Here is a 21975-nt window from a genome sequence, read left to right on the forward strand (position 1 = left end):
TCCTTGCCGGCGTCTCTTCTCCTCTCTCCGTACCTCCCAGATCTCTCCACTGAAGCGGGTCGTGACTAGATGGGCCTCCGCGCATGAGCGGATGTCAACGCAATGACTGTGCACTTCCGGGTGCCTTCCGGCCGGGGCACTGGATTTAATAATAATAAACTTTATTCTTATATACTGCCACACCGGCAGTTCAAGGCGGTCCACATTAAAGAAAAACTGGACAATCAGTGGAAAATACAATTGAACAGGAAATACAAGCAGATTTAGAACAGTTTATCAATTTTCTAAAAGAACAATAAGATGAAGCATGAGAAATAATTGCACCTCGCCAGATATTCATTTTGCCTGCCTGAAATGCAAGTGTTCTGTCCAGAAAACCCTTGTATCGGCAAGATTGTAGTTTCAGATAGGCAAATAGATGGAAACTTCGAGTAACCTTAATGGGCCTAGACAACTCAAAATGAGAAGAAAGGTAAATTGGAGCCAACCCAAATATAGATTTAAAGCAGATACAAGTGAATTTGAACAGGACTCTTGCCTCTATAGGCAACCAGTGCAATTGTTGATAATAAGGGACAACATGCTCTTGTTTTTTCAGACCGAAATTCAATCGGACAGCTGAATTTTTAATTATCCTTAATCTTCTAAGAATTTTCTTGTAGGATCCCAAATAGATTATATTACAATAGTCAAGCACAGACAAACTGAGATCTGTACAATCTAAAAGCTGTTAGATCAAAATATTTTTTGATGGTCCGTAACTTTCACAAGACAAAAAAATATTTCTTGACTAATAAATCTGTATGCTCGTCAAAGGTTAAATGACGGTATAATGTAACTCCCAAGATTTAGTGTGCTGCCGGCAAGAAAGTTTGCGAGGGCGACGAAAATGATAGGAGGCTTGCGCCAGAAGACAAATGAGGAGAGACTGGAAGCCTTGAATATGTATACTCTAGAGGAAAGGAGAGACAGGGGAGATATGATTCAGACGTTCAAATACTTGAAGGGTATTAACGTAGAACAAAATCTTTTCCAGAGAAAGGAAAATGGTAAAACCAGAGGACATAATTTGAGGTTGAGGGGTGGTAGATTCAAAGGCAATGTTAGGAAATTCTACTTTACGGAGAGGGTGGTGGATGCTTGGAATGCATTCCCGAGAGAGGTGGTGGAGAGTAAAACTGTGACTGAGTTCAAAGAAGCGTGGGATGAACACAGAGGATCTAGAATCAGAAAATAATATTAAAAACTGAACTAAGGCCAGTTCTGGGCAGACTTGCATGGTCTGTGTCTGTATATGGCCGTTTGGTGGAGGATGGGCTGGGGAGGGCTTCACAATGGCTGGGAGGGTGTAGATGGGCTGGAGTAGGTTTTAACGGAGATTTTGGCAGTTGGAACCCAAGCACAGTACCGGGTAGAGCTTTGGATTCTTGCCCAGAAATAGCTAAGAAAAAAAATTTTTAAAAAAAATTTTAATTGAATCAGGTTGCGCAGACTGGATGGACCATTCGAGTCTTTATCTGCCTTCATCTACTATATTTCTAAAGTAATGTGCTTTATAATGCATCTACCAGATGGATCAATAACACTCGAATCTTTCGCCACCAACAACCCCTTCTGAAAACGTACTGTATAACTCCTCCAACTTTTCTAAATCTTAGTTGGACCTTCCACAAAGTCCCCCCACCCACCAGCTACACAATTTTTGATGCTTCTTGGAGTCCAAATGTGTTTCCTGTAGGAAAACCACATGGACTTTATGTTGATTTAAAACTTGTAAGATTCTACTACATTTAATAGAAGTTGAAATCCCTCCTATATGCCAAGAGATTATTTCAACCATTGTATAATAAAACATATTATAACAAGTACAAAACTGACTGCAAGATATTCAAGGGGGAGAGTGCCCCAGCCCCTCAATGAGAACATTGCTAAACAAATTACATTTCAATCCTAGTCAACGGAATACCAACCAATACTCTTCCTCCCCCAATACTCCAAAGATCATATTCCAGAGGAAATAGAGGAGATAATAAAAACAATGAAACACAAACACTCCCCCATCCATTACCTACCACACTGAAAACAGCCCTCATCAGAATTCTAAATCCCCTCCCTTTCCTCCCTCTGTTATGCCCTTTTAACCCTCAACCCCCAGAACCCCAAACCATCCATAAAACTAATGAGTCCTAACTAAAGAACCAGCACTACGTCCTCCCTCCTCCCATTAACAGATACAGATAACTCAATTAAGCCTCCCATAGTGTTTCATAAAATATGGCTTTCTTGGGGGAAAAAACCCAAACACACACTTGGCTAACTCTCCACATTTGATAAGCACATCCAAAACTGACAGTCAAAGTCTCTAAAAACATTGATTATTTACAGTTACTCCCCCAGTCCAAATACAATACAAATGAAAATATAGATGAAGGCCATCAAAAAAATCACTTTAGTTTATAACCCAGGGCAGTTAAACATCACCCTAGCCCAACAACTGTCTAGAACTGTGACAATCTCTGAAGGAAGAAGCCAAAAAGTCTCCACAAGAACCTGCATTTCCCTCAAAAGGATCACGTGCCATCTGATGGTCCCTCAAGTCCAGCCAGAAATTTCTTAGCGTTAGCAACAGAAAAATAAATAGAAGTTTGGCCATGATGTGATAAATTGAGTTTTGCAGGGTATAATAAAGCAAACTGAATCTCCTTATTATGAAGGGCCATAAAAAAGGGACTTCAACATCTACTCCTCGCCATCATGTTGTGTGCCTCCAGGTGTTGTGTTGTTTTTTTCAGAACACCCTTCTTATATACTGTATATTCTTAAACTTATCTCTATGACTGTGAAATTGAGATACCAATATCAACAATACACTGCATACACTTTTCATAACACCCATCTCTAGCAATACAAAATTAATGTATATTTAAAATAATTTTAATAAACTTTCTGCAAAGAAAAAGCTCAATCATTGTTAAATCCAGAGACAGCATAAATGCTATGAAGCACAGAGTTGTAGCTCTCATTGCTGCCATTGAGCAAGAGTGGTAAAAGGTCAGTGGACACCCAGTCAGCACTTCCCTTCCACTATTTCCAATCCCAACATTTTTCTCAAGCCCTATAGGTGGCAGGAGTAATGGCACTTAGCAGTGTATGATTCATAGATACGCTATGAGATTATGGAATCTCTTTGATCACACTGAAAGACTGGCATTGAGCAACATAGGAAATTAATGCACTTTTAAGCAATGTTCCTCCTGCCTATCACAAGGCCTGAAAGAAGTGCTGTGGGTACAGCAGCCTGCAAATGGGGACAAAGAAGAAAAAAAGGACCAGAAATTGTAAAGAAAGAGAGCATAAAATCAATTTCCTTTTAAATCCAGAAGGCTGTGAGTTATTAAAATCATATATTCACATATGCATTCTGTCAAAAATGATTAAAGGGTTTTAAAAAATATTTTAGTAATATTTAGATCAACGGAGCCATTAACTAACTTCATAGCTTGTTGGAACTCCACTTACCCTCTGTATTTTCTTTTCATTATGGAGAGGGTGGGGTGGGATCAATTAGAGTAAAACCCTTCATGAAACAGACAGGAACAGGGAGAGGCAAGACCTACATGGAGGGGCATACTGAAGGAACTAATATGAGATGGTGGGGTGGGGGTGAGGGTTCGTGCATGGAGAGGAAGACTTACATCACATGGGATGGGGTACAGAAAACATGGGTCCCTCGTAAATAATCTCCTGGGTCTGCAGTAGTCACAGAGGTGACAGATAATTAACTAGGACTCACCTGACATCAAACACAAGCCAGGAGATCTGTATAACCCTGAAATGTGTCACACATAAGACAACGTAAGTAGGAATGAACCTTACCAGTGCCTACAATCCTTGGGTCTGCAAAGTGCTTGGCAAGAATAGCAGCAAGGCGTGTTAATGTGTCTTCGTAGCCTGAAAAATAAAATAAAATGTCAGAGGGCTTCAAAAAGAGAAAATATTTCAATTGAGTTGTTCAAAAAGACTTCTTTCCTGTAAAACACAACAGAACGACAATACAGCAAAGTGCAAAGCTGAATAACTAGCATCAACAGATCAAGCAAACTGCTTAGTAAAATATTCTGCCGCCTTACCTTGACACCGAGGTTAAGAAGAGCAAGCTAGGAATGTCTGTTGGAGATAGAGGGAGCAGAAAAAGCTGGGGTGCATGCCTGGGCAGGGGGAAAAACACAGCTGTGAAGATGACTAGAGAGAGAGGTGGAACGTGAAGAAAAAAGTAGTGGTATGTGCCTGAGGTGTTCCAGAGTAAAAAGGGATAGAAAGAGTTTGGGGGTTTGCCCTCGGGCAGGGGGGAGAAGAGAAGTCAGGGAAAGCAACACGAAGGAGAAAGATGAGCCACTGAAAACTTACAATATGGCCTATACCAGTTTCTACTGTTCACATTTCATTGTGATATGTACTCTAAGCATTTTTTTTCTCATAGACCCAAAATAAAGGAAAACCCTTACTTATATATCTAGCCCTAAATTAACAATTGTGTGTATGGCCAAATAAAATGTAAATATGGAGAGAACAAACAAAACATGTAAGAAGTGAAAATCCAGAGACGTGAACATCAGCTTCATTCCTATACCAACCTACACTTCCGGGTCAATTCTGAAAGGAAAAAAAAAAAAAATCTAAAATGTTACACACAATGCTTAAAATTCTACAAAATTCTGCATACTGGGTTGGAGAGAATGAGAGGGCGTTGGATGAAGAGATGATAGGCTCAGGAGTAATCTAAGGAAATACTTTTTTACAGAAAGGGTCCATCAAGCCCAGTAGCCTGTTCTCACGGTGGCCAATCCAGGTCACTAATACCTGGCCAATGGAGTAGCAATCCAGGGCAAGCAGTGGATGGGTGGAATAGTCTCCCAGTAGAGGTGGTGCAGACATGGGACAGGCACATGGATTCTCTTAGAGAAAGGAGGAGATAGTAGATGCTTCAGATGGGCAGACTGGATGGGCCATTTGGTCTTTATCTGCCATCATGTTTCTGTTTAATTAAAGGACTATTTCTCTAATACTCTACTTCTTTGCTTTTATTTTCCATATCATTTTGTCACCATGACATTTCATTTGGGCCAGCTTCTCCCATAATATTTTGTCAACATGATTTTTTTGTCCGTGCCATTTTATCCGAGTACATCTTCCCATGCCATGCAATGCCAATCAGCAATCTAGACTTCGGTAACAGAGGAGGATGTGGCCTAATGTGCTAACGCTCTCCTCCTGCAATGATCAGCAAAGGGATGGGGGATTTGAGAACAATGCAAACCCCCAAAGCTAATACTTCTGCCTCCATATACACAATTCTGCAAAGGCAGGGAATACTGCCCAAATTCTGCATTGCACAGTTGCACAGAATTCACCCTGGAGTATATATACGAGGTGTGATCAAAAAAAAAATAGAGTGAATGCTGCTGCTGAGTACCATAAGAACATAAGATTTGCCGCTGCTGGGTCAGATCAGTGGCCAATCGTGCCCAGCAGTCCGCTCACATGGCGGCCCATAGGTCAAAGACCAGTGCCCTATTTGAGTCTAGCCTTTCCTGCATATGTTCTGTTCCAGTAGGAACCTATCCAACCTTGTCTTGAATCCCTGAAGGGTACTTTCCCCTATAACAGCCTCTGGAAGAGCGTTCCAGATTTCTACCACTCTCTGGGTGAAGAAAAACTTCCTTACGTTTGTACGGAATCTGTCCCCTTTTAACTTTAGAGAGTGCCCTCTCATTCTTTCCACCTTGGAGAGGGTGAACAATCTCTTTCTCTATGAGGTCAATTCCCTTCAATATCTTGAATGTTTCGATCATGTCCCCTCTCAGTCTCCTCTTTTTAACAGAAAGGAAGGGATCTTCAATATGGGAAGTGGTGCATGAAACCTTAGTAACAGTGTGTGACAAGTTTCAACTTGTTTGGTGCAGTCAGTCGGTTCTGAGCTATGGTTGAAAGAGTGTTTTAAAGAGTGTTTTAAAGAGTGTCATAAATTACCACAAAATTTTGTTTCAAACTGCAAAAAAGTGCAAAACATATGAAATGTTAAAATTAGTTTATGGTGGGATGCTGCAGTGACCAAGAAGATGGTTTATAAGTGGTTTGAACAATTTTGTAATGGTTGTGAATCGGTTGAAGACAAAGAGAGAGAGATCAGGTCGTCCTTCAACATCAAAAACCCAAGAGAATGTTGAAAGATTAAGCAAAATGATTTGATCAAACAAGCAAAATTTCTGAGGCTCTCTTATGGTTCCGTTCAAAACATTTTAACAACAGATATAAACATAAGGCGACTGAGTGTGAATGGGCAAATGGTTGTCTATCATGACAACGCTCCATGTCACACATTGCTTCTGGTACGGCAATTTCTGTCAAATAAAAATATTATGTGTCCTTATCTACCTTATTCACTGGATCTGGCACTGTGTGATTTCTGTCTCTTCTTCAAAGTCAAAATGACCACGAAAGGTAAAGGTTTTGAATCCATTCAGGACATCGAGGCACCATGACAGCACAACTGAAGACACTCATGAAAGAGGACTTCCAGAATCGCTTCAGAAAGTGGCAAGAATAGGAGCGAGGGGGAGTATTTTGAGGGGATTAATGGCAATGTGTCTTTTACTGTAATATATATATTTTTTAAATTTAAACATTCACCATATTTTTTGATCACACCTCGCATTCCCAGTCAACACATCACTTTTGTTTTGGGTTTTTTTTTCATTTTAAATTATTATAAATCACTTAGCTATTGTTATAAATAGATGGTATATCCATTAAAAAGTGAACTTTTTAAACCATATAGTTAATATATGGTATATACATTATTTAAATAAATAGCTGTCAGATTTTTCTTTTCTTTTTTTTACAAGTGTTGTTCTGCAATTGGGTTCATATGTAGTGCTTAACCTGTTATGACTGCAATCTTCGTAAACTACACTATATACTAGGGAAATTCAAATTACCAAATGATGATAAACTAACAACTCTATCACTGATCACCTTAAATAGATAATAAATATGATATATTTATATATCATATTTATTATCATATATATTATATATTTTATTATATTTATTATTATCTATTTATCTATTTATTTATTATTTTATTAATATTATTATATAATATTATTTAATATTTATATATTTATTATTATCTATTTAAGGTGATCAGTGATAGAGTTGTTAGTTTATCACTATTTGGTAATTTGAATTTCCCTAGTTATACTATCAAACTGGCTTCAAAAAGTACCCGGAGCAGTTGCAGAGCTGAATTTTTGCCACCATGCAATACAGATAAGTAACAATCTTCTTATCTATGTAGAGTTTTTAGATGTAATGAGAAGCAGGTGGCAGAGATAGTGAACATGCTATGATGGTCTCATTTGCAACTGGCTCCGTGAAAAATCACTAGAGTTCAGGTTGTGGGTCTAAGCGTTCACCTTTTTTTTTTTTAATTTACATTTTTATTAATATTTGTTACATCAATAACAAAAATCAGGAAAAGGAAAAGAAAACAATTCAAAAGAAACAACTTAAAATTCAAATTTAAGACTTATGCCAAGTCCACATTATCGAGGGCCGCTCAGTACAACCTAAAGTACAATAAAAATTATAAGGAAAACAATGTACAGTCATCCTTGACAGGCAAAATAACCAAATCCATTATGTCCTTAACTTTCTACAACTATATTAGTATCTGAAACTTTCATTGTAACCTTGTCAATCAAGAAATTGTGTTCACTTAGCACTTTTTGAAGCCAGTTTGATAGTGTAATTTTACTATATATATTATATTTATTATTATCTAGTTAATCTTCTATATATATATATATATAAAATCGGAGGTGTGTATGTATGTGTGTATGTGCCGCGATCACGCAAAAACGGCTTGACCGATTTGAACGAAACTTGGTATGCTGATCCCTCACTACCTGGGATGATATGTTCTGGGGGTCTCGCGGCCCACCTGCACACGTGGGCGGAGCTACAAACAGAAAATCAGATTTCACCCATTCATGTCAATGGAAAAAATGTAAAAAGCTGCCATTCTCACAGTAATTCTAAAACGGCTTGACCGATTTGAACGAAACTTGGTATGCAGATCCCTCACTACCTGGGGAGATATGTTCTGGGGGTCTCGCGGCCCACCTGCACACGTGGGCGGAGCTACAAACAGAAAATCTTATTTCACCCATTCATGTCAATGGAAAAAATGTAAAAAGCTGCCATTCTCACAGTAATTCAAAAACGGCTTGACTGGGGCGTGGCTTGGACGCGCATGAGGAAGGTTGGCTAATAAGTGAGCTCCAAGAAAAAGACCTTGAAAGTCTGCAAAAAGTCTAAAAGAATTTAAAAAAAAATAAGAAAAAAAAGCCTGGATTAAATAAAGAAGATAAGATAAAAGATGGCAACAGGAAAACAAAACAAGAATGACTTTGCGCTGGCTGGTAGCAGCAAAAGAGCAAAACCGGAACAGGAGACAGGTTCAAAAATGACAGATATAGAAGTAATAAAAGAACTAAAGGAAATAAAGGAAATGCTATCAGTTTTAACAAAAAAAGTTACGAATATATCAGAGGATGTTTCAACGCTAAACAAAAAAATGGATCTCCTGGAATTAAAGTCAAATAATCTAGAAGAAAGAATGATGCTTGTAGAAGAAGAAGCAAGTTACAGTCAAACAGAAAGAAAAAAAATAGAAATACTTACTAAAGAAATTGAAGATTATTCTAATCGAGAAAGAAGAAGTAATGTCCGTTTGATTGGATTACCAGAAGGAGCAGAAAAGGGAAATCCGGTAGTCTTTATTGAAAATCTGTTACCCAAACTGCTTCCGATAAAAACAAAATATCCCATAGAGGTAGAAAGAGCACATAGAGTGCCTATGAAGAGAGGAGAAAATCAACACGGACCAAGACTATTTATATTCAAACTATTGCGCCACCAACAGGTCTTAGAAATACTTCAACTAGCAAAGCAAAATAAAGGTCTTAAATATCAAGATGCTTATATCCACTTTGTTCCTGATTTTGCTAAAAACACAGCGATAAAAAGGAAAAAGTTGCTGGAATTGAGGCCAAAACTAAGAGAATTAGGTGCAAAGTTTGGATTAATGTATCCTGCAAACATGAAGGTTACCATCGGAAATAAAACTTTTACATTTGATGATGCTGAGAAACTAGAGAAATTTATTCAAACTCAAGAAATACCTATGTCATCCTAATTTTGAATAATATGTCTTTAATTTATTAATTAGAAATGTTGGGAAAAATATTATACTATATATATCATCATATATTAATTATATAGAGAAAAATAACTTTAAAGAATTTACTATATTTCAAAATGCAACGATTTAGAATGTTTTTAATTAGCTTCAAATATATTCTTTTCAACGTCTCTCTTACAATAGAATTAGAATGTAACAGACATTCTAAAATGCAAAAAAAAAAAAAAATTTTAAAAGGCTTAATGCAATTATATGTTTGTAAGTTTAACAGGAAATAATTATAATTATAATATAAAATATGAAAAGAAAGAAAGTTAACATAAATTTAAATGAATGTAATATAGAAAGCCTGCTTTGAAATTTATTACAGACAGAATAGATTGGTGGGAATATCAGAGATTAAAAAAAAAATTGAGGGGGATGGTTTTTCGGGTGAGGTTTTTCTTTTCCTGTGGTGAGACTGCTGCGGGGTCGCACACCGGACACATATATATACTTGTTTGAATTGTATTCCCTCTTCTCTCTTCAAAATGACTTAAAAATCTAAAAACTTACAATCCCGAAGGTCTATGCGTGAGGAACACAGGAAATGGATTTTTTTCATACCGGAAACACAACATGAACATATAATATAAAATATAAGAAGAAAAAAGAAATCAGAAAATGGATTACAAGAACTTTGGAAGATCGTGAAGAACTATTCAATATAATCTCTTTAGAAAAAGAAGAAGAAAGAAGACAAGGAAAAAGAAGAAAATAAAAATGAGAAGAGATAAAGAGAGAATCAGATAAGTGGAGAAACGATGTATGTGCCTGGTGTGTGATTTTAGCGGTGTTCTCTCATGAGGGGGAGATTCTTTACTTGTGAAACTATTGTTCCTATATCATTATGTTCCCATATTAATGATATTACTATAATAAAATATAAGATGAGAGGAAAAAGTTTTTTGGGATATAATAAAAGATAAATACTATATTTATTTATTTATTAATGAATTAATGGTAATAAATATAGAATTTTAAAATATCCTAAGAAATGTATATGAAACTGACTGAATTCATAGATATATAATATATGAATTATTTACATTTTAATATTATTTAAATATTTAATGACTTAAACTGTATTTGGAAAGCTAAAGGGTCTTCTTGGAGTGTGTTATGGCTGATCTTGATATGCGTGTTGCCAAGTATACACTATTTTTGCTAAATGGGGAGGGAAGGGAGGGGGGTAGGAAAAGGGAGATGAAATTAATTAAAGAAAATCTTAAAAGTAAGGGTTTAATAATAAATAAAAGAATAAATATTAAACATGTGTGGATATCTGATCAAAAATATATTTATAGAATTTTACTTCAAATATTACTTATTAATTTAAATGGCTCTTAAAATTTATTCTCTTAATGTCAATGGTCTTAACCATCCAATCAAATGAAAGAAAATACTAGATTTTCTTCATAAGCAAAAAGCTGATATTTATTTCATACAAGAGACACACTTGTCAGGTATTGAATCTAATAAACTAAAAGAAGGTTGGGTGTCCAAATGTTTTTTTGCACCGGCTGTTGGAAAAAAAGCAGGAGTAGCTATTCTCATAAATAAAAAATGTATAGCAGATTTTAAGTTAATAAAATTTGATCCATTAGGAAGATGGGTACATATTAAAATGGATCTGAGGAATACAACCCTGGACTTATTTAATTTATATGCTCCTAATTCAAATCAAATGGAGTTTTTCAAAAATATTCAGCAGATATTACTACCACTGGCTGCTAATAATTTAATAGTAGCTGGAGATTTCAATGCTGTAATGGATCCTATTCTGGATAAAAAACCAAGTAAAATTATGAAATCATTAGGATTAGATAATTTGATACAAACTTGTGATTTAGTAGATATATGGCGTATCCTTCATTTTAATGATCAAGAATATTCTTTCTGTTCTCAGGTCCATAAATCCTTTTCAAGAATTGATTATATATTCGTTTCTAATAACATAGCACAAAAAGTGATGAAAGCAATTATTGATCCTATTATTATATCAGATCATGCTGGTGTGTGGATTGATCTGCAGAATGATATATCAGTTTATTCTAAACCAATTTGGAGATTTGATAATGCTTTACTTGCAGACATAAAATTTATAGAAAATATTAAAGAAAAAATGCATGAATTCTTTCAATTCAATAATTCGGATAACATAAACATTGAAATTTTATGGGACGCTTATAAAGCAACAATGAGAGGGAATATCATATCATATTCTGCATATATGAAAAAACAACTTAAAAAACAATTTATACAATTGGAACAAGAAATTAAATTATTAGAACAAAAATTAATTATTAAATGGGAACATGATACATTGCAGAAATTATTAAAAACAAAAGTTAAATATAATGAGATTTCTTCTCAATTTGTAAGGAAAGATATGTTCTGTCGGCAAGTACAGTATTATGGAAATTCAAATAAAAATGGAAGATTATTAGCAAATTTTATTAAAGCAAAAAAAAGAAAATCTAAGATTATTGCAATTAAGGATAAACGGGGCAATACACACACTAGTAATGAAGATATTATAAAACAGTTTCTTGATTTTTATAAGGATTTATATACTTCTGATACTTATGAAAATAAAGAACAAGATGGTATAGAATTTTTAAAGGCATTTATTGGACCAAATATTCCAGATCATATAAAAGGAAGTTTAGAAGAACATATATCTTTAAAAGAAGTAGAATCAGCATTGAAAGCTCTTAGAGTTGGATCCGCTCCAGGTGGAGATGGATATACTGTTGAATTTTACAAAACATTTCAAAATATTTTATTACCTTATCTATTAAATTTATATCAATATCAAATAAATAATGGAAATATATCAGGAACTATGGCTGATTCTGTTATAATTGTCTTACCAAAACCAAACAGGGATCCGACATTGATAACAAATTATAGGCCTATATCTTTGATGAATGTAGATGCTAAATTAATTGCTAAAGTGCTAGCTATAAGATTAGCAAAAGCTCTTCCTTTTATTATTGATATACACCAAACAGGATTTGTTGCTAAAAGACACTCTTCACATAACACTAGATTAGCATTTCATTCTCTAAATTTAGCAAAAAATTTGAATGATCCAGCTTTTCTAATATCATTAGATGCAGAAAAAGCATTTGATAGAGTAGAATGGAAGTTTATGTATCAAGCTCTAGAATGGTTTGGTATAGGACCTGGTTTTATTAAAATGATTCAAACATTATATAGCTCCCCTGGAGCAAGATTAAATATAAACAATAACTTATCTGATAAATTTAACTTGCTAAGGGGAGTTAGACAAGGTTGTCCTTTATCTCCCTTACTTTTTGATATCGTTCTAGAACCCTTATTAATTGCAATAAATCAAACTAAGGGAATAAAAGGAATCACATTTTCTAATTGGGAATTTAAATTATCTGCATATGCAGATGATATATTATTATATTTAAGAGAACCAGAAGACACCATTCCACATCTACTTAATTTAATAGAAAAGTTTGGAAAGTTTTCTGGATATAAAATCAATTGGGAAAAATCTGAAGTTCTTCCAATTAATATCCATTGCACCAAAGGATTATTTGATTCATATTCATTTAAATGGAAAGAGGAAGGACTAAAATATTTAGGTATTCTTATAAAAAATACAACTGATGACACAGTTAAAGAGAATGAAAAACTTTTATTAAAGAAAATAACAGAAATGTGCGAGCAATGGAATCCTTTACATCTTTCTTGGTGGGGAAGAATCCAAACAATTAAAATGATGATTTTACCTGTGGTTTGTTATCAAATGAGTATGATTCCAATATTTTTTCAGGGGTCATTTTATAAAAAATTAAACAGTATACTAACAAAATTTGTTTGGTTTGGGAAAAGACCAAGAATCGCTTTAGCAACATTACAAAAAACAATTAAGGAAGGAGGGGTAAATTTTCCAAATTTCTATAGGTACCATCAAGCCTATATTTTAAGACAGGGAATGTATTGGATCCTCCCAGATCTCATGGAAAATGTACCCGACTGGTTATATTTAGAATGGCGCCTCATGTTCCCTTTACATCCAGAACATTTCATTAGTATAACAATACCTAGGAGATATAAAGATCATAGAATTCTAATAGATACATGGAAAACATTAAGATTTATAAGCAATTTATCAACAGATCCATTGGCTAAATCTTTAAATCAATCTATTTGGGTAAACTCCAGGATCAAAATTGGTGGATTTAAAATAGTATGGAAACAATGGATAAAAGCAGGTATACGTACTTTAAAAGATGTAATAGTAAATGGATCACTGCTTAGTTTTTCACAATTGCAACAAAAATTTGGATTAGAAAAAACACAATATTTTAAATGGATGCAATTGAAGCAGGCCATTCAGGAAGGGTTCCCTGAATGGAAGAATCTTAACACTCAATATAGTTTACCAATCCTTTGTTTTCAAGCGGATTTTCTAGGACACCAAGCCGCAAAATGGTATAAGAAAATAAACGAATTTTTAAACAAAAAAAAGAGATCAGGACTTAGGGATATTTGGAGTATTGAGATAGGACAGATAATTTTTCCATCTCAATGGCAAAAATTTTGGTCCTGGAGAATACATACTACAAGATCAGCATCTATGAGTCAAACATGGTTGTTTTTATTACATAGAGTTTTATGGACCCCTACGAGATTACAAAAATTAGATAGTAATAGATCTAATAGATGCTGGCATTGTAGGATAGAAGTGGGGACATTGGACCATTTACTATTCTTTTGTCCCTGCATTAATTCCTTTTGGAAATTAATTTGGCCCCAAATTAATAATTTATTAGAAAATCATGTTGGACTATCATATGATACAATATTATTTGGAACAGCAATGAGAACAAAAAGTCCGATTTCAGCTAATAATAATAAACTTTTATTAATTTTAACAGGGGTCGCCATACAGCAAATTACTCAGAACTGGAAGGATTACACTAAATTGAATTACACTTTTTGGTGGAATTCAATTTGTCATATATATAAAATGGAAAAAGTATTGGCATTACAACAAGGTTATATTAAAAAATTTAATAAAATATGGGGACCATTGACAAATTATTCTACTGATCAGATATAATAACACATGTATAGAATATATAGAAGGGGTAGGGAGGGAAAACTATTGTAATATTAATATGATATAAAATTCTGATAAAGGGTTTATTTAATTCACATTGTAAGAACATTTAATAATAATTTCAAGTGTTTTTTCATAATTGAATGTATTACATGTATTTCACTTGATATAAGAATTTAAAAAAAAGAATAAAAAATATTTATTAAAAAACAAAAACGGCTTGACCGATTTGAACGGAACTTTGTATGCAGATCCCTCACTACCTGGGGTGATATGTTCTGGGGGTCTCGCGGCCCACCTGCACACGTGGGCGGAGCTACAAACAGAAATTCACATTTCACCCATTCATGTCAATGGAAAAAATGTAAAAAGCTGCCATTCTCACTGTAATTCAAAACCGGCTTGACCGATTTGAACGAAACTTGGTATGCAGATCCCTCACTACCTGGGGTGATATGTTCTGGGGGTCTCGCGGCCCACCTGCACACGTGGGCGGAGCTACAAACAGAAATTCACATTTCACCCATTCATGTCAATGGAAAAAATGTAAAAAGCTGCCATTCTCACTGTAATTCAAAACCGGCTTGACCGATTTGAACGAAACTTGGTATGCAGATCCCTCACTACCTGGGGTGATATGTTCTGGGGGTCTCGTGGCCCACCTGCACACGTGGGCGGAGCTACAAACATAATATCGGATTTCACCCATTCATGTCAATGGAAAAAATGTAAAAACCTGCCATTCTCACTGTAATTCAAAACCGGCTTGACCGATTTGAACAAAACTTGGTATGCAGATCCCTCACTACCTGGGGTGATATGTTCTGGGGGTCTCGCTGCCCACCTGCACACGTGGGCGGAGCTACAAACAGAAAATCATATTTCACCCATTCATGTCAATGGAAAAAATGTAAAAAGCTGCCATTCACACTGTAATTCCAACTATAAAACACTTTCTATGACACTATAACCACTAGGGACATCGTTTCTATTCTACCACGGACACCATACATATAGAGTTTGTATGTTCTAACTGTGTTTGTAACTGTTTCCTTCATGCAACCCAGTTCATAATGTTATTACATTACATGAGTACTCACATATCCTGAACTAGGAACACAGGTTCCATTCTGAACCGGGAACAAACTGCATGGAGTTTCTTTTCAACCTGAGTTTCCACATATTGAGTTGTTTCAAGTTTCAAGTTTATTCAGTTTTTGATGAATCGCCTATTATTAATTCTAGGCGATGTACATGTTACAATTTTAATATAAGAAACTTACAAGATAATTCAAAAATACAAGATACAAATGATACATACATGAGTTAAGGGAGAGTGGGGAAAAAGTTACAATAATAGGGTATTTGTTAAAAAAAAAAGGAAAGAACAATAGGGAGGGTATTTATAAAACCAGAGCACAATGTAAAAAAGAATTAAGAAAGCTGTGTTAAAAATCATAGGCATCTTTAAATAAATAAGTCTTTAAAAGTGATTTGAATTTAACAGAATCAGGTTCAGATCTAATATTCTGTGGTAACATATTCCACCATTGAGGGCCCATAACTGTAAAAATATCTAGTCTTCTGGTTCCAATAACCTTTAAAGATGGTACTGAAAGGAGACTCTGTTCCGATGATCTTAACGAGCGTTTTGGCTTGTATGGAATTAATAACTTAGATATGAACTGCGGTTCATTAAAAGCTAATGTTTTAAAAATAAGAAACATTATTTTAAACATGATCCTATGCCCAATGGGTAACCAGTGTGCATCCTTCAAAAGAGGTGAGACATGGTCATACTTTTTTGCATTATAAACTAATTTTACGGCAATGTTCTGGATAATCTGTAATCTCCTTTTCTCCTTATTTGTGATATTTAAAAATAAAGCGTTACAGTAGTCGATTTTTGATATTATAAAAGAATGGATTAATATTTTCAGGGATGAAGTAGTAAGGAATTTAGAGATTGATCTAATTTGACGAAGTTTGAAGAAACAGGTTTTAACTATAAGAGAAATATGATCATGGTATGAAAGATTCGCATCAATTACTATTCCAAGGATTTTAACTGAGGGAACCAATTCAATTTGAATGTTTTTAAGATAAAAAGGATTACTAAGTGTTATTTCTTTTTTCCAAGTAAACAAAATGGATTTTGTTTTATTAATATTTAACGCAAGTTTATTTGAATCCAACCAATTTTGAATTTTTTCCAATTTTTGATTTATAGCTAAGATTTCTGAATAATTTCCGGGATCCAAGGGGTGAATAAGTTGTATGTCATCAGCGTAAGAGAATGGTATAAAACCTAAGGCCTGACTAATTTCTAATAACGGAGATAAAAAGATGTTGAATAATAAGGGGGATAGTATTGAACCTTGAGGTATACCAAAAGAAGTGGTAAATGAATTCGAATTTTCATTGTTAAATCTGACTGTAGAAGTTCGATTTGAGAGGTAAGATTTGAACCATTGTAGCACTTGTTCATTTATTCCTTTTTCCTCGAGTCTAATACTGAAACTTTTGGATGCCACTTATTCCAACAGATCTTCCTTTTCAGTTTAAGAGCTTGCAAATTCCAGTGAGACTTGCATTCTCTATCACAATCAACAAATCACAGGGACAGACTATTACATACTGTGGAGTGGATTTAAGATCCCCCTGTTTTTCCCATGGACAACTCTATGTTGCTTGATCAAGGGTGGGTTCACCCAAGAATTTATATGTTCTTGCTCCTGGAGGTGAAACTAAAATTGTTGTTTATAATCAAGTTTTGTGTTAGTTGTATTGTATTCATTTTGTCAAATATTTCACATTATAATTTGATTATTGTACTTTTTATAAAGCTGTAAAAAAATAATTTCATTCACCACTATAAAGTATCTTTATTTCAATCCATTTACTGTGTTATTGCTATAATTAAATACCCGTGCAACGCCGGGTCATCAGCTAGTATGGTATATAAATTTTTAAATAAATAGATCCAAATGTACTAAGCATTCTCCCCAGACACACAAAATGAGAGAAAATATTTAGTATATATGGCCCAAAATCTGCCTGTGCTCAAACGAACACTGTAAACTGTTACAGAACAGGCAAACCAGTAATAATTGATTTTATCAATAAATGTTTCAAGATTTCAAAGGCCACATGGCAGAAACGACTCCGAAATACCTGGAAGCTCTTCCATGCTACTGACAGGGTTGAAATAGTTTTTGAGTGCACTGTAACTGTTCATTGCCACACTCAGATAGAACTCTGGCATGAAGGCAAAGAGTGAGCCAGTCCTGTCGCCATGTTCAATGGTCCGAATGCAAACCCGCAGCAACCAGTAAATGTCCTGCATCTTTTCCTGGAATAAGAGAAATATGTATATGTGTCCACAACTATTCCATGTTACTACTCTGTGCATCAACAATGCACGTTTCAAGTTTAATAACAATCTGATGTATCGCTTATCGTAATACTAAGCAATTATACAAAATACAATAAATAATATAATTAAAAATGCATAATGACAAGGACAAGACAGACTAACATGGCACAAAAGGGTAAAAGTGAACTACAATAAGATAAAGTAGAGAACATAAAAGGATTAAACAATAGGAAGGGTAAAGTTCATACTGTCTATTTCAGTTCAAAGCAGAGAAACTAATATTAAGGCATCTCTTTATAGAAAACTTTTTAGCAATCCTTTAAATTTGTCTAAATTAACTTCTTCCCTAATGTAAGTGGGCAACGTATTCCAATTATGAGGGGCAATAACAGCAAAACAGGTCGTACGGCGAGAGCTAAATGTCTTGAAAATAGGCACGAACAGTAGGTTTTGGGAAAAAGATCTCCTCTTACCTTGGAGTAAATGGTGACATTGATCCAGGCAAGGCGACGGCTTAAGTGGTTCAGTTTCTCTGAAAAAACCTTCTGGCTTTTCAGCAGCTCTTCCTGGATGTCTTTCCGCTGCAAAAGGTCAGAGGTACAACAATAGGACCAATGGAATTTCAGACATGCAACAACCACCATATATTAACTAAGCAAAGGAGGCTGCACTTTCAGGATTACCATAATGTCAATGAAAAAGATAAATTGCAGTCATTGGATATCTTGTGCAAATGCATTATGGATATTCTAAAAACCAGACTGATTAGATGTGCCTCTAGTACACAGTTGGAAAAACAATGAATGGGATTTGTGGGGCCTTTTCCCCTTCTGATTGTGAGAAGTTAACTGAAAAATAGCTGGACTATCTTTAGTCCATTAGCAAAAAGCTTGTGAAAGATGTTCCAGTACAGTAATGCTGTTTTTAATTAACTACTTAACCGCATTTCCACAAATACATTTTGAGAACCAGATTCAACATTTATAATGGGGGTCTTTACTGATTCAGCGTGTGGTAAATTGGCTAGCACTTCTTAGGAAAAGACTCCCAATATTAGGAAAAAATAAACTGTCACGTGTTATCATAGTATGGAGTGTGTGGCGTAGTGGTTAGAGCTACAGCCTCGGCACCCTGAGGTTGTGGGTTCAAACCCCTTGTGACTCTACGCAAGTCACTTAGGGGTCCTTTTACAAAGGCGCGGAATACCGCCTGCCACGCTAGTACCCAACGCCTCCATTGACGAGGCGTTAGGATTTTAGGCTGCCGCGGGGGTTAGCGAGTGATGAAATGTCCGATGCGCTAACCCCCGTAGCGCGCCTTGATAAAAGGAGCCCTTAATCCTCCACTGCCCCAGGCACATTAGATTGTTAGTCCATTGGGACAGATAGGAAAAATGCTTGAAGTAGCTGTATGTAAACCGCTTTGAGGGTCGTCGTATAACTACAAAAAGGCGGTGTACAAGTCCTAATCCCCTTCCATAATAGCAGAAGTTGCTTCAAAGCCAAGTCAATAATGTGTTCCTCTTTGGGGAGCTGAGCTTCGAGATTCAGATTCTGTGAGGTCACCTTCTTGCATGACCTTCAAATCAAATGGCACAGAATCTCCTTGTCGTACCATCATTAAAATTAATCAACACGCTGAGATCCAACACCGCCTAGAAATTTGATTAAGCGGTATAAAATTTTTTTTAATAAACTTGAACTTGAAACTATCTGTCCCATTTTCAGACTGTGTCATGCTGAGAGTAGAGTTTCGTGATACGGAAAAGAGGAGTAGTAATTGGGTACTGTCTCACTGAAATTCCTCCTATTGGCCAGCAAATAACATAGGGCTCTCTCCAGAACCCATAGCAAAGCTCCTCTAACTCATCAAGGAGCATTCCTATGCTTCAGTAGCTACAACTAACTCCCATACGGGAACTGATGACATTTCTTCCACTAATGTAATTTCAGTGGGTAATTTTAATATCTGAAAATCTTTTTATTGCATTGCACAAAAACATACAGACAAGCAGAAACATTTTTATTTATTCATTTTATTTAACATATGCTATATCACAATTTCTGTACCAGATAGGTCTAAGCAGATTATTATTATTCCTTGCCTCCCCCACATTCTTCTACTAACCTCTACACACACCCCAAAAAAAAAACAAAGAAAAAAAAAACACCAACCTTTGACCCTGCAAGGTCTGGTGGAACTTTGCTCTTGTCCACAAAACTTCCCTCCTAACCTTATTCCTCTCCTAACTCTCCTGGTCCTCCTTCTAGACCTCAACTACTACAAACCCTGCCATCCCCTCCCCACATCCCACTCCCACTATTAAAGTTTGCTTAAGACCAGATTTTGAGCTCTGGGTGCTAACAATTGTATCACATTTTCCCAAACAAAAAGAAACTTCTTACTCCAATTTCGAGACCCCAATGCCCCCCGTCTATCATCATATTATCATTAAGTTATAATACCTGCAGATGATAGTTGTAAAACCCATTTTGGTCTGATATTGGCTTTCATATTTATATTACCTGCCTACCAAGAAAGAAACTATCAAGAAACTGGAAATTGTAAAAGACTGTTTTCCTGAGAACTGGCTGCAAGAAATAAAACTAATTCATCCACTGAGGTGTCAGTTGGGTCATATTAGTGACCCATATACAATGCTCTGGCTTAGGTGCTAACAATATCCACAAGATATTTGGTACAAGACTAAAAATATATATTTTTTCCTGAACATAACTGACTGCCCAGCTTTAAAAATGTAAACCCCAAGTCATTTAGTGTTTTATGGAGTGGTAGACAGGAGTGACAGTGAAGCAGCTCTTACCCTCTTAGGACATCGAACAATCTTCTCCTCTGTATCTTTCAGTGCCATGGCATACTCATTCACATCATCTGAGACACCCACCATCTGAAATGGAACAGAACAAGAATCGCTTCTGTTACTACTGTCATATTTATTTGGGTGGATATATGTCCCATAATCCTCCTCTTCACCCAGAACAGTGATGCTAAGAATCAAAACTCACAACAAAGTTTAGCTCCTCAGCTGCTACCTAACTGTAGCATGATCTAATGTAGGGTTATCAGATTTGTGGAACCAAAAAAAGCCACAAACCAACAACAAGGAGGACACAAAAAATGAAAATGCTAAAGAAATATTTGAACAGGTCTCTCAACATCCCTCCTCCCTCCATGTACCTTTTCAACAGCAGTTCTTTGCCAGCAACTAGCTGGGATCAATACATGTACATACTGCTCATTATGACCCAGGTCAGCCTTCCCATTAGAACAATGGTTCATCAAGCCCAGTAGCACGTTCTCACGGTGGCCAATCCAGATCCCTAGTTCCTGGCCAAAATCCAAGGAGTAGCAACATTCCATGCTACCAATCCAGAGCAAGCAGTGGCTTCCTCCATGTCTTTCTCAATAACAGACTATGGACTTTTCCTCCAGGAACTTGTCCAAACCTTTCTTAAAACCAGCTACGCTATCCGCTCTTACCACATCCTCTGACAACGTGTTCCAGAGCTTAACTATTCTCCGAGTGAAAAAATATTTCCACCTACTGGTTTTAAAAGTATTTCCCTGTAACTTCGAGTGTCCCCTAGTCTTTGTCATTTTTGACGGAGTGAAAAATTGATCCATTTGTACCCGTTCTATTCCACTCAGGATTTTGTAGACTTCAATCATATCTCCTCTCAGCCGTCTCTTTTTCAAGCTGAAGAGCCGTAACCTTTTTAGCCTTTCTTTACATGAGAGGAGTTTCATCCACTTTATCATCTTGGTCGCTCTTCTTTGAACCTTTTCTAGTGCCATTATATCTTTTTTGACATAAGGAGACCAGAATTGAACTCAATACTCCAGATGAGGTCGCACCATGGAGCGATACAGAGGCATTATAACATTCTTAATTTTGTTAAAATAAATCCCAGCATCCTGTTTGCTTTTTTGGCTGCCACCGCACATAAGAACATAAGAAGTTGCCTCCGCTGAGGCAGACCATAGATCCATCCTGCTCAGCGGTCCGCACCCGCGGCGGCCCATCAGGCCCATTGCCTGAGCAATGGTCTATACCTATCTATACCCCCCAATCCCTTTTTCTTCTAGGAATCTATCCAAACCTTCTTTGAAACCATTTAATGTTTTCTTGTCTACAACAGCCTCTAGAAGCGCGTTCCATGCATC

General features: G+C 35.8%; 1 protein-coding gene across 4 annotated transcripts in view; it reads right to left on the reverse strand.

The window, feature by feature from the left end:
- Nucleotides 1-21975, reverse strand: part of RNF123 (ring finger protein 123) — a 363039-nt gene that overhangs the window by 116377 nt on the left and 224687 nt on the right. For all 4 annotated transcript variants that reach the window (XM_033926520.1, XM_033926519.1, XM_033926522.1 and 1 more), the window contains exons 25-28: nt 20615-20698; nt 18264-18371; nt 17589-17766; nt 3877-3951 (exon numbers count right to left, since the gene is read on the reverse strand). In XM_033926520.1, the coding sequence (XP_033782411.1) occupies nt 3877-3951; nt 17589-17766; nt 18264-18371; nt 20615-20698 (445 nt within the window). The remainder of the gene's footprint in view (nt 1-3876; nt 3952-17588; nt 17767-18263; nt 18372-20614; nt 20699-21975) is intronic.

Source organism: Geotrypetes seraphini, chromosome 17 (assembly GCF_902459505.1).
Source record: "Geotrypetes seraphini chromosome 17, aGeoSer1.1, whole genome shotgun sequence".
In the NCBI taxonomy this organism is placed as follows: domain Eukaryota; kingdom Metazoa; phylum Chordata; class Amphibia; order Gymnophiona; family Dermophiidae; genus Geotrypetes; species Geotrypetes seraphini.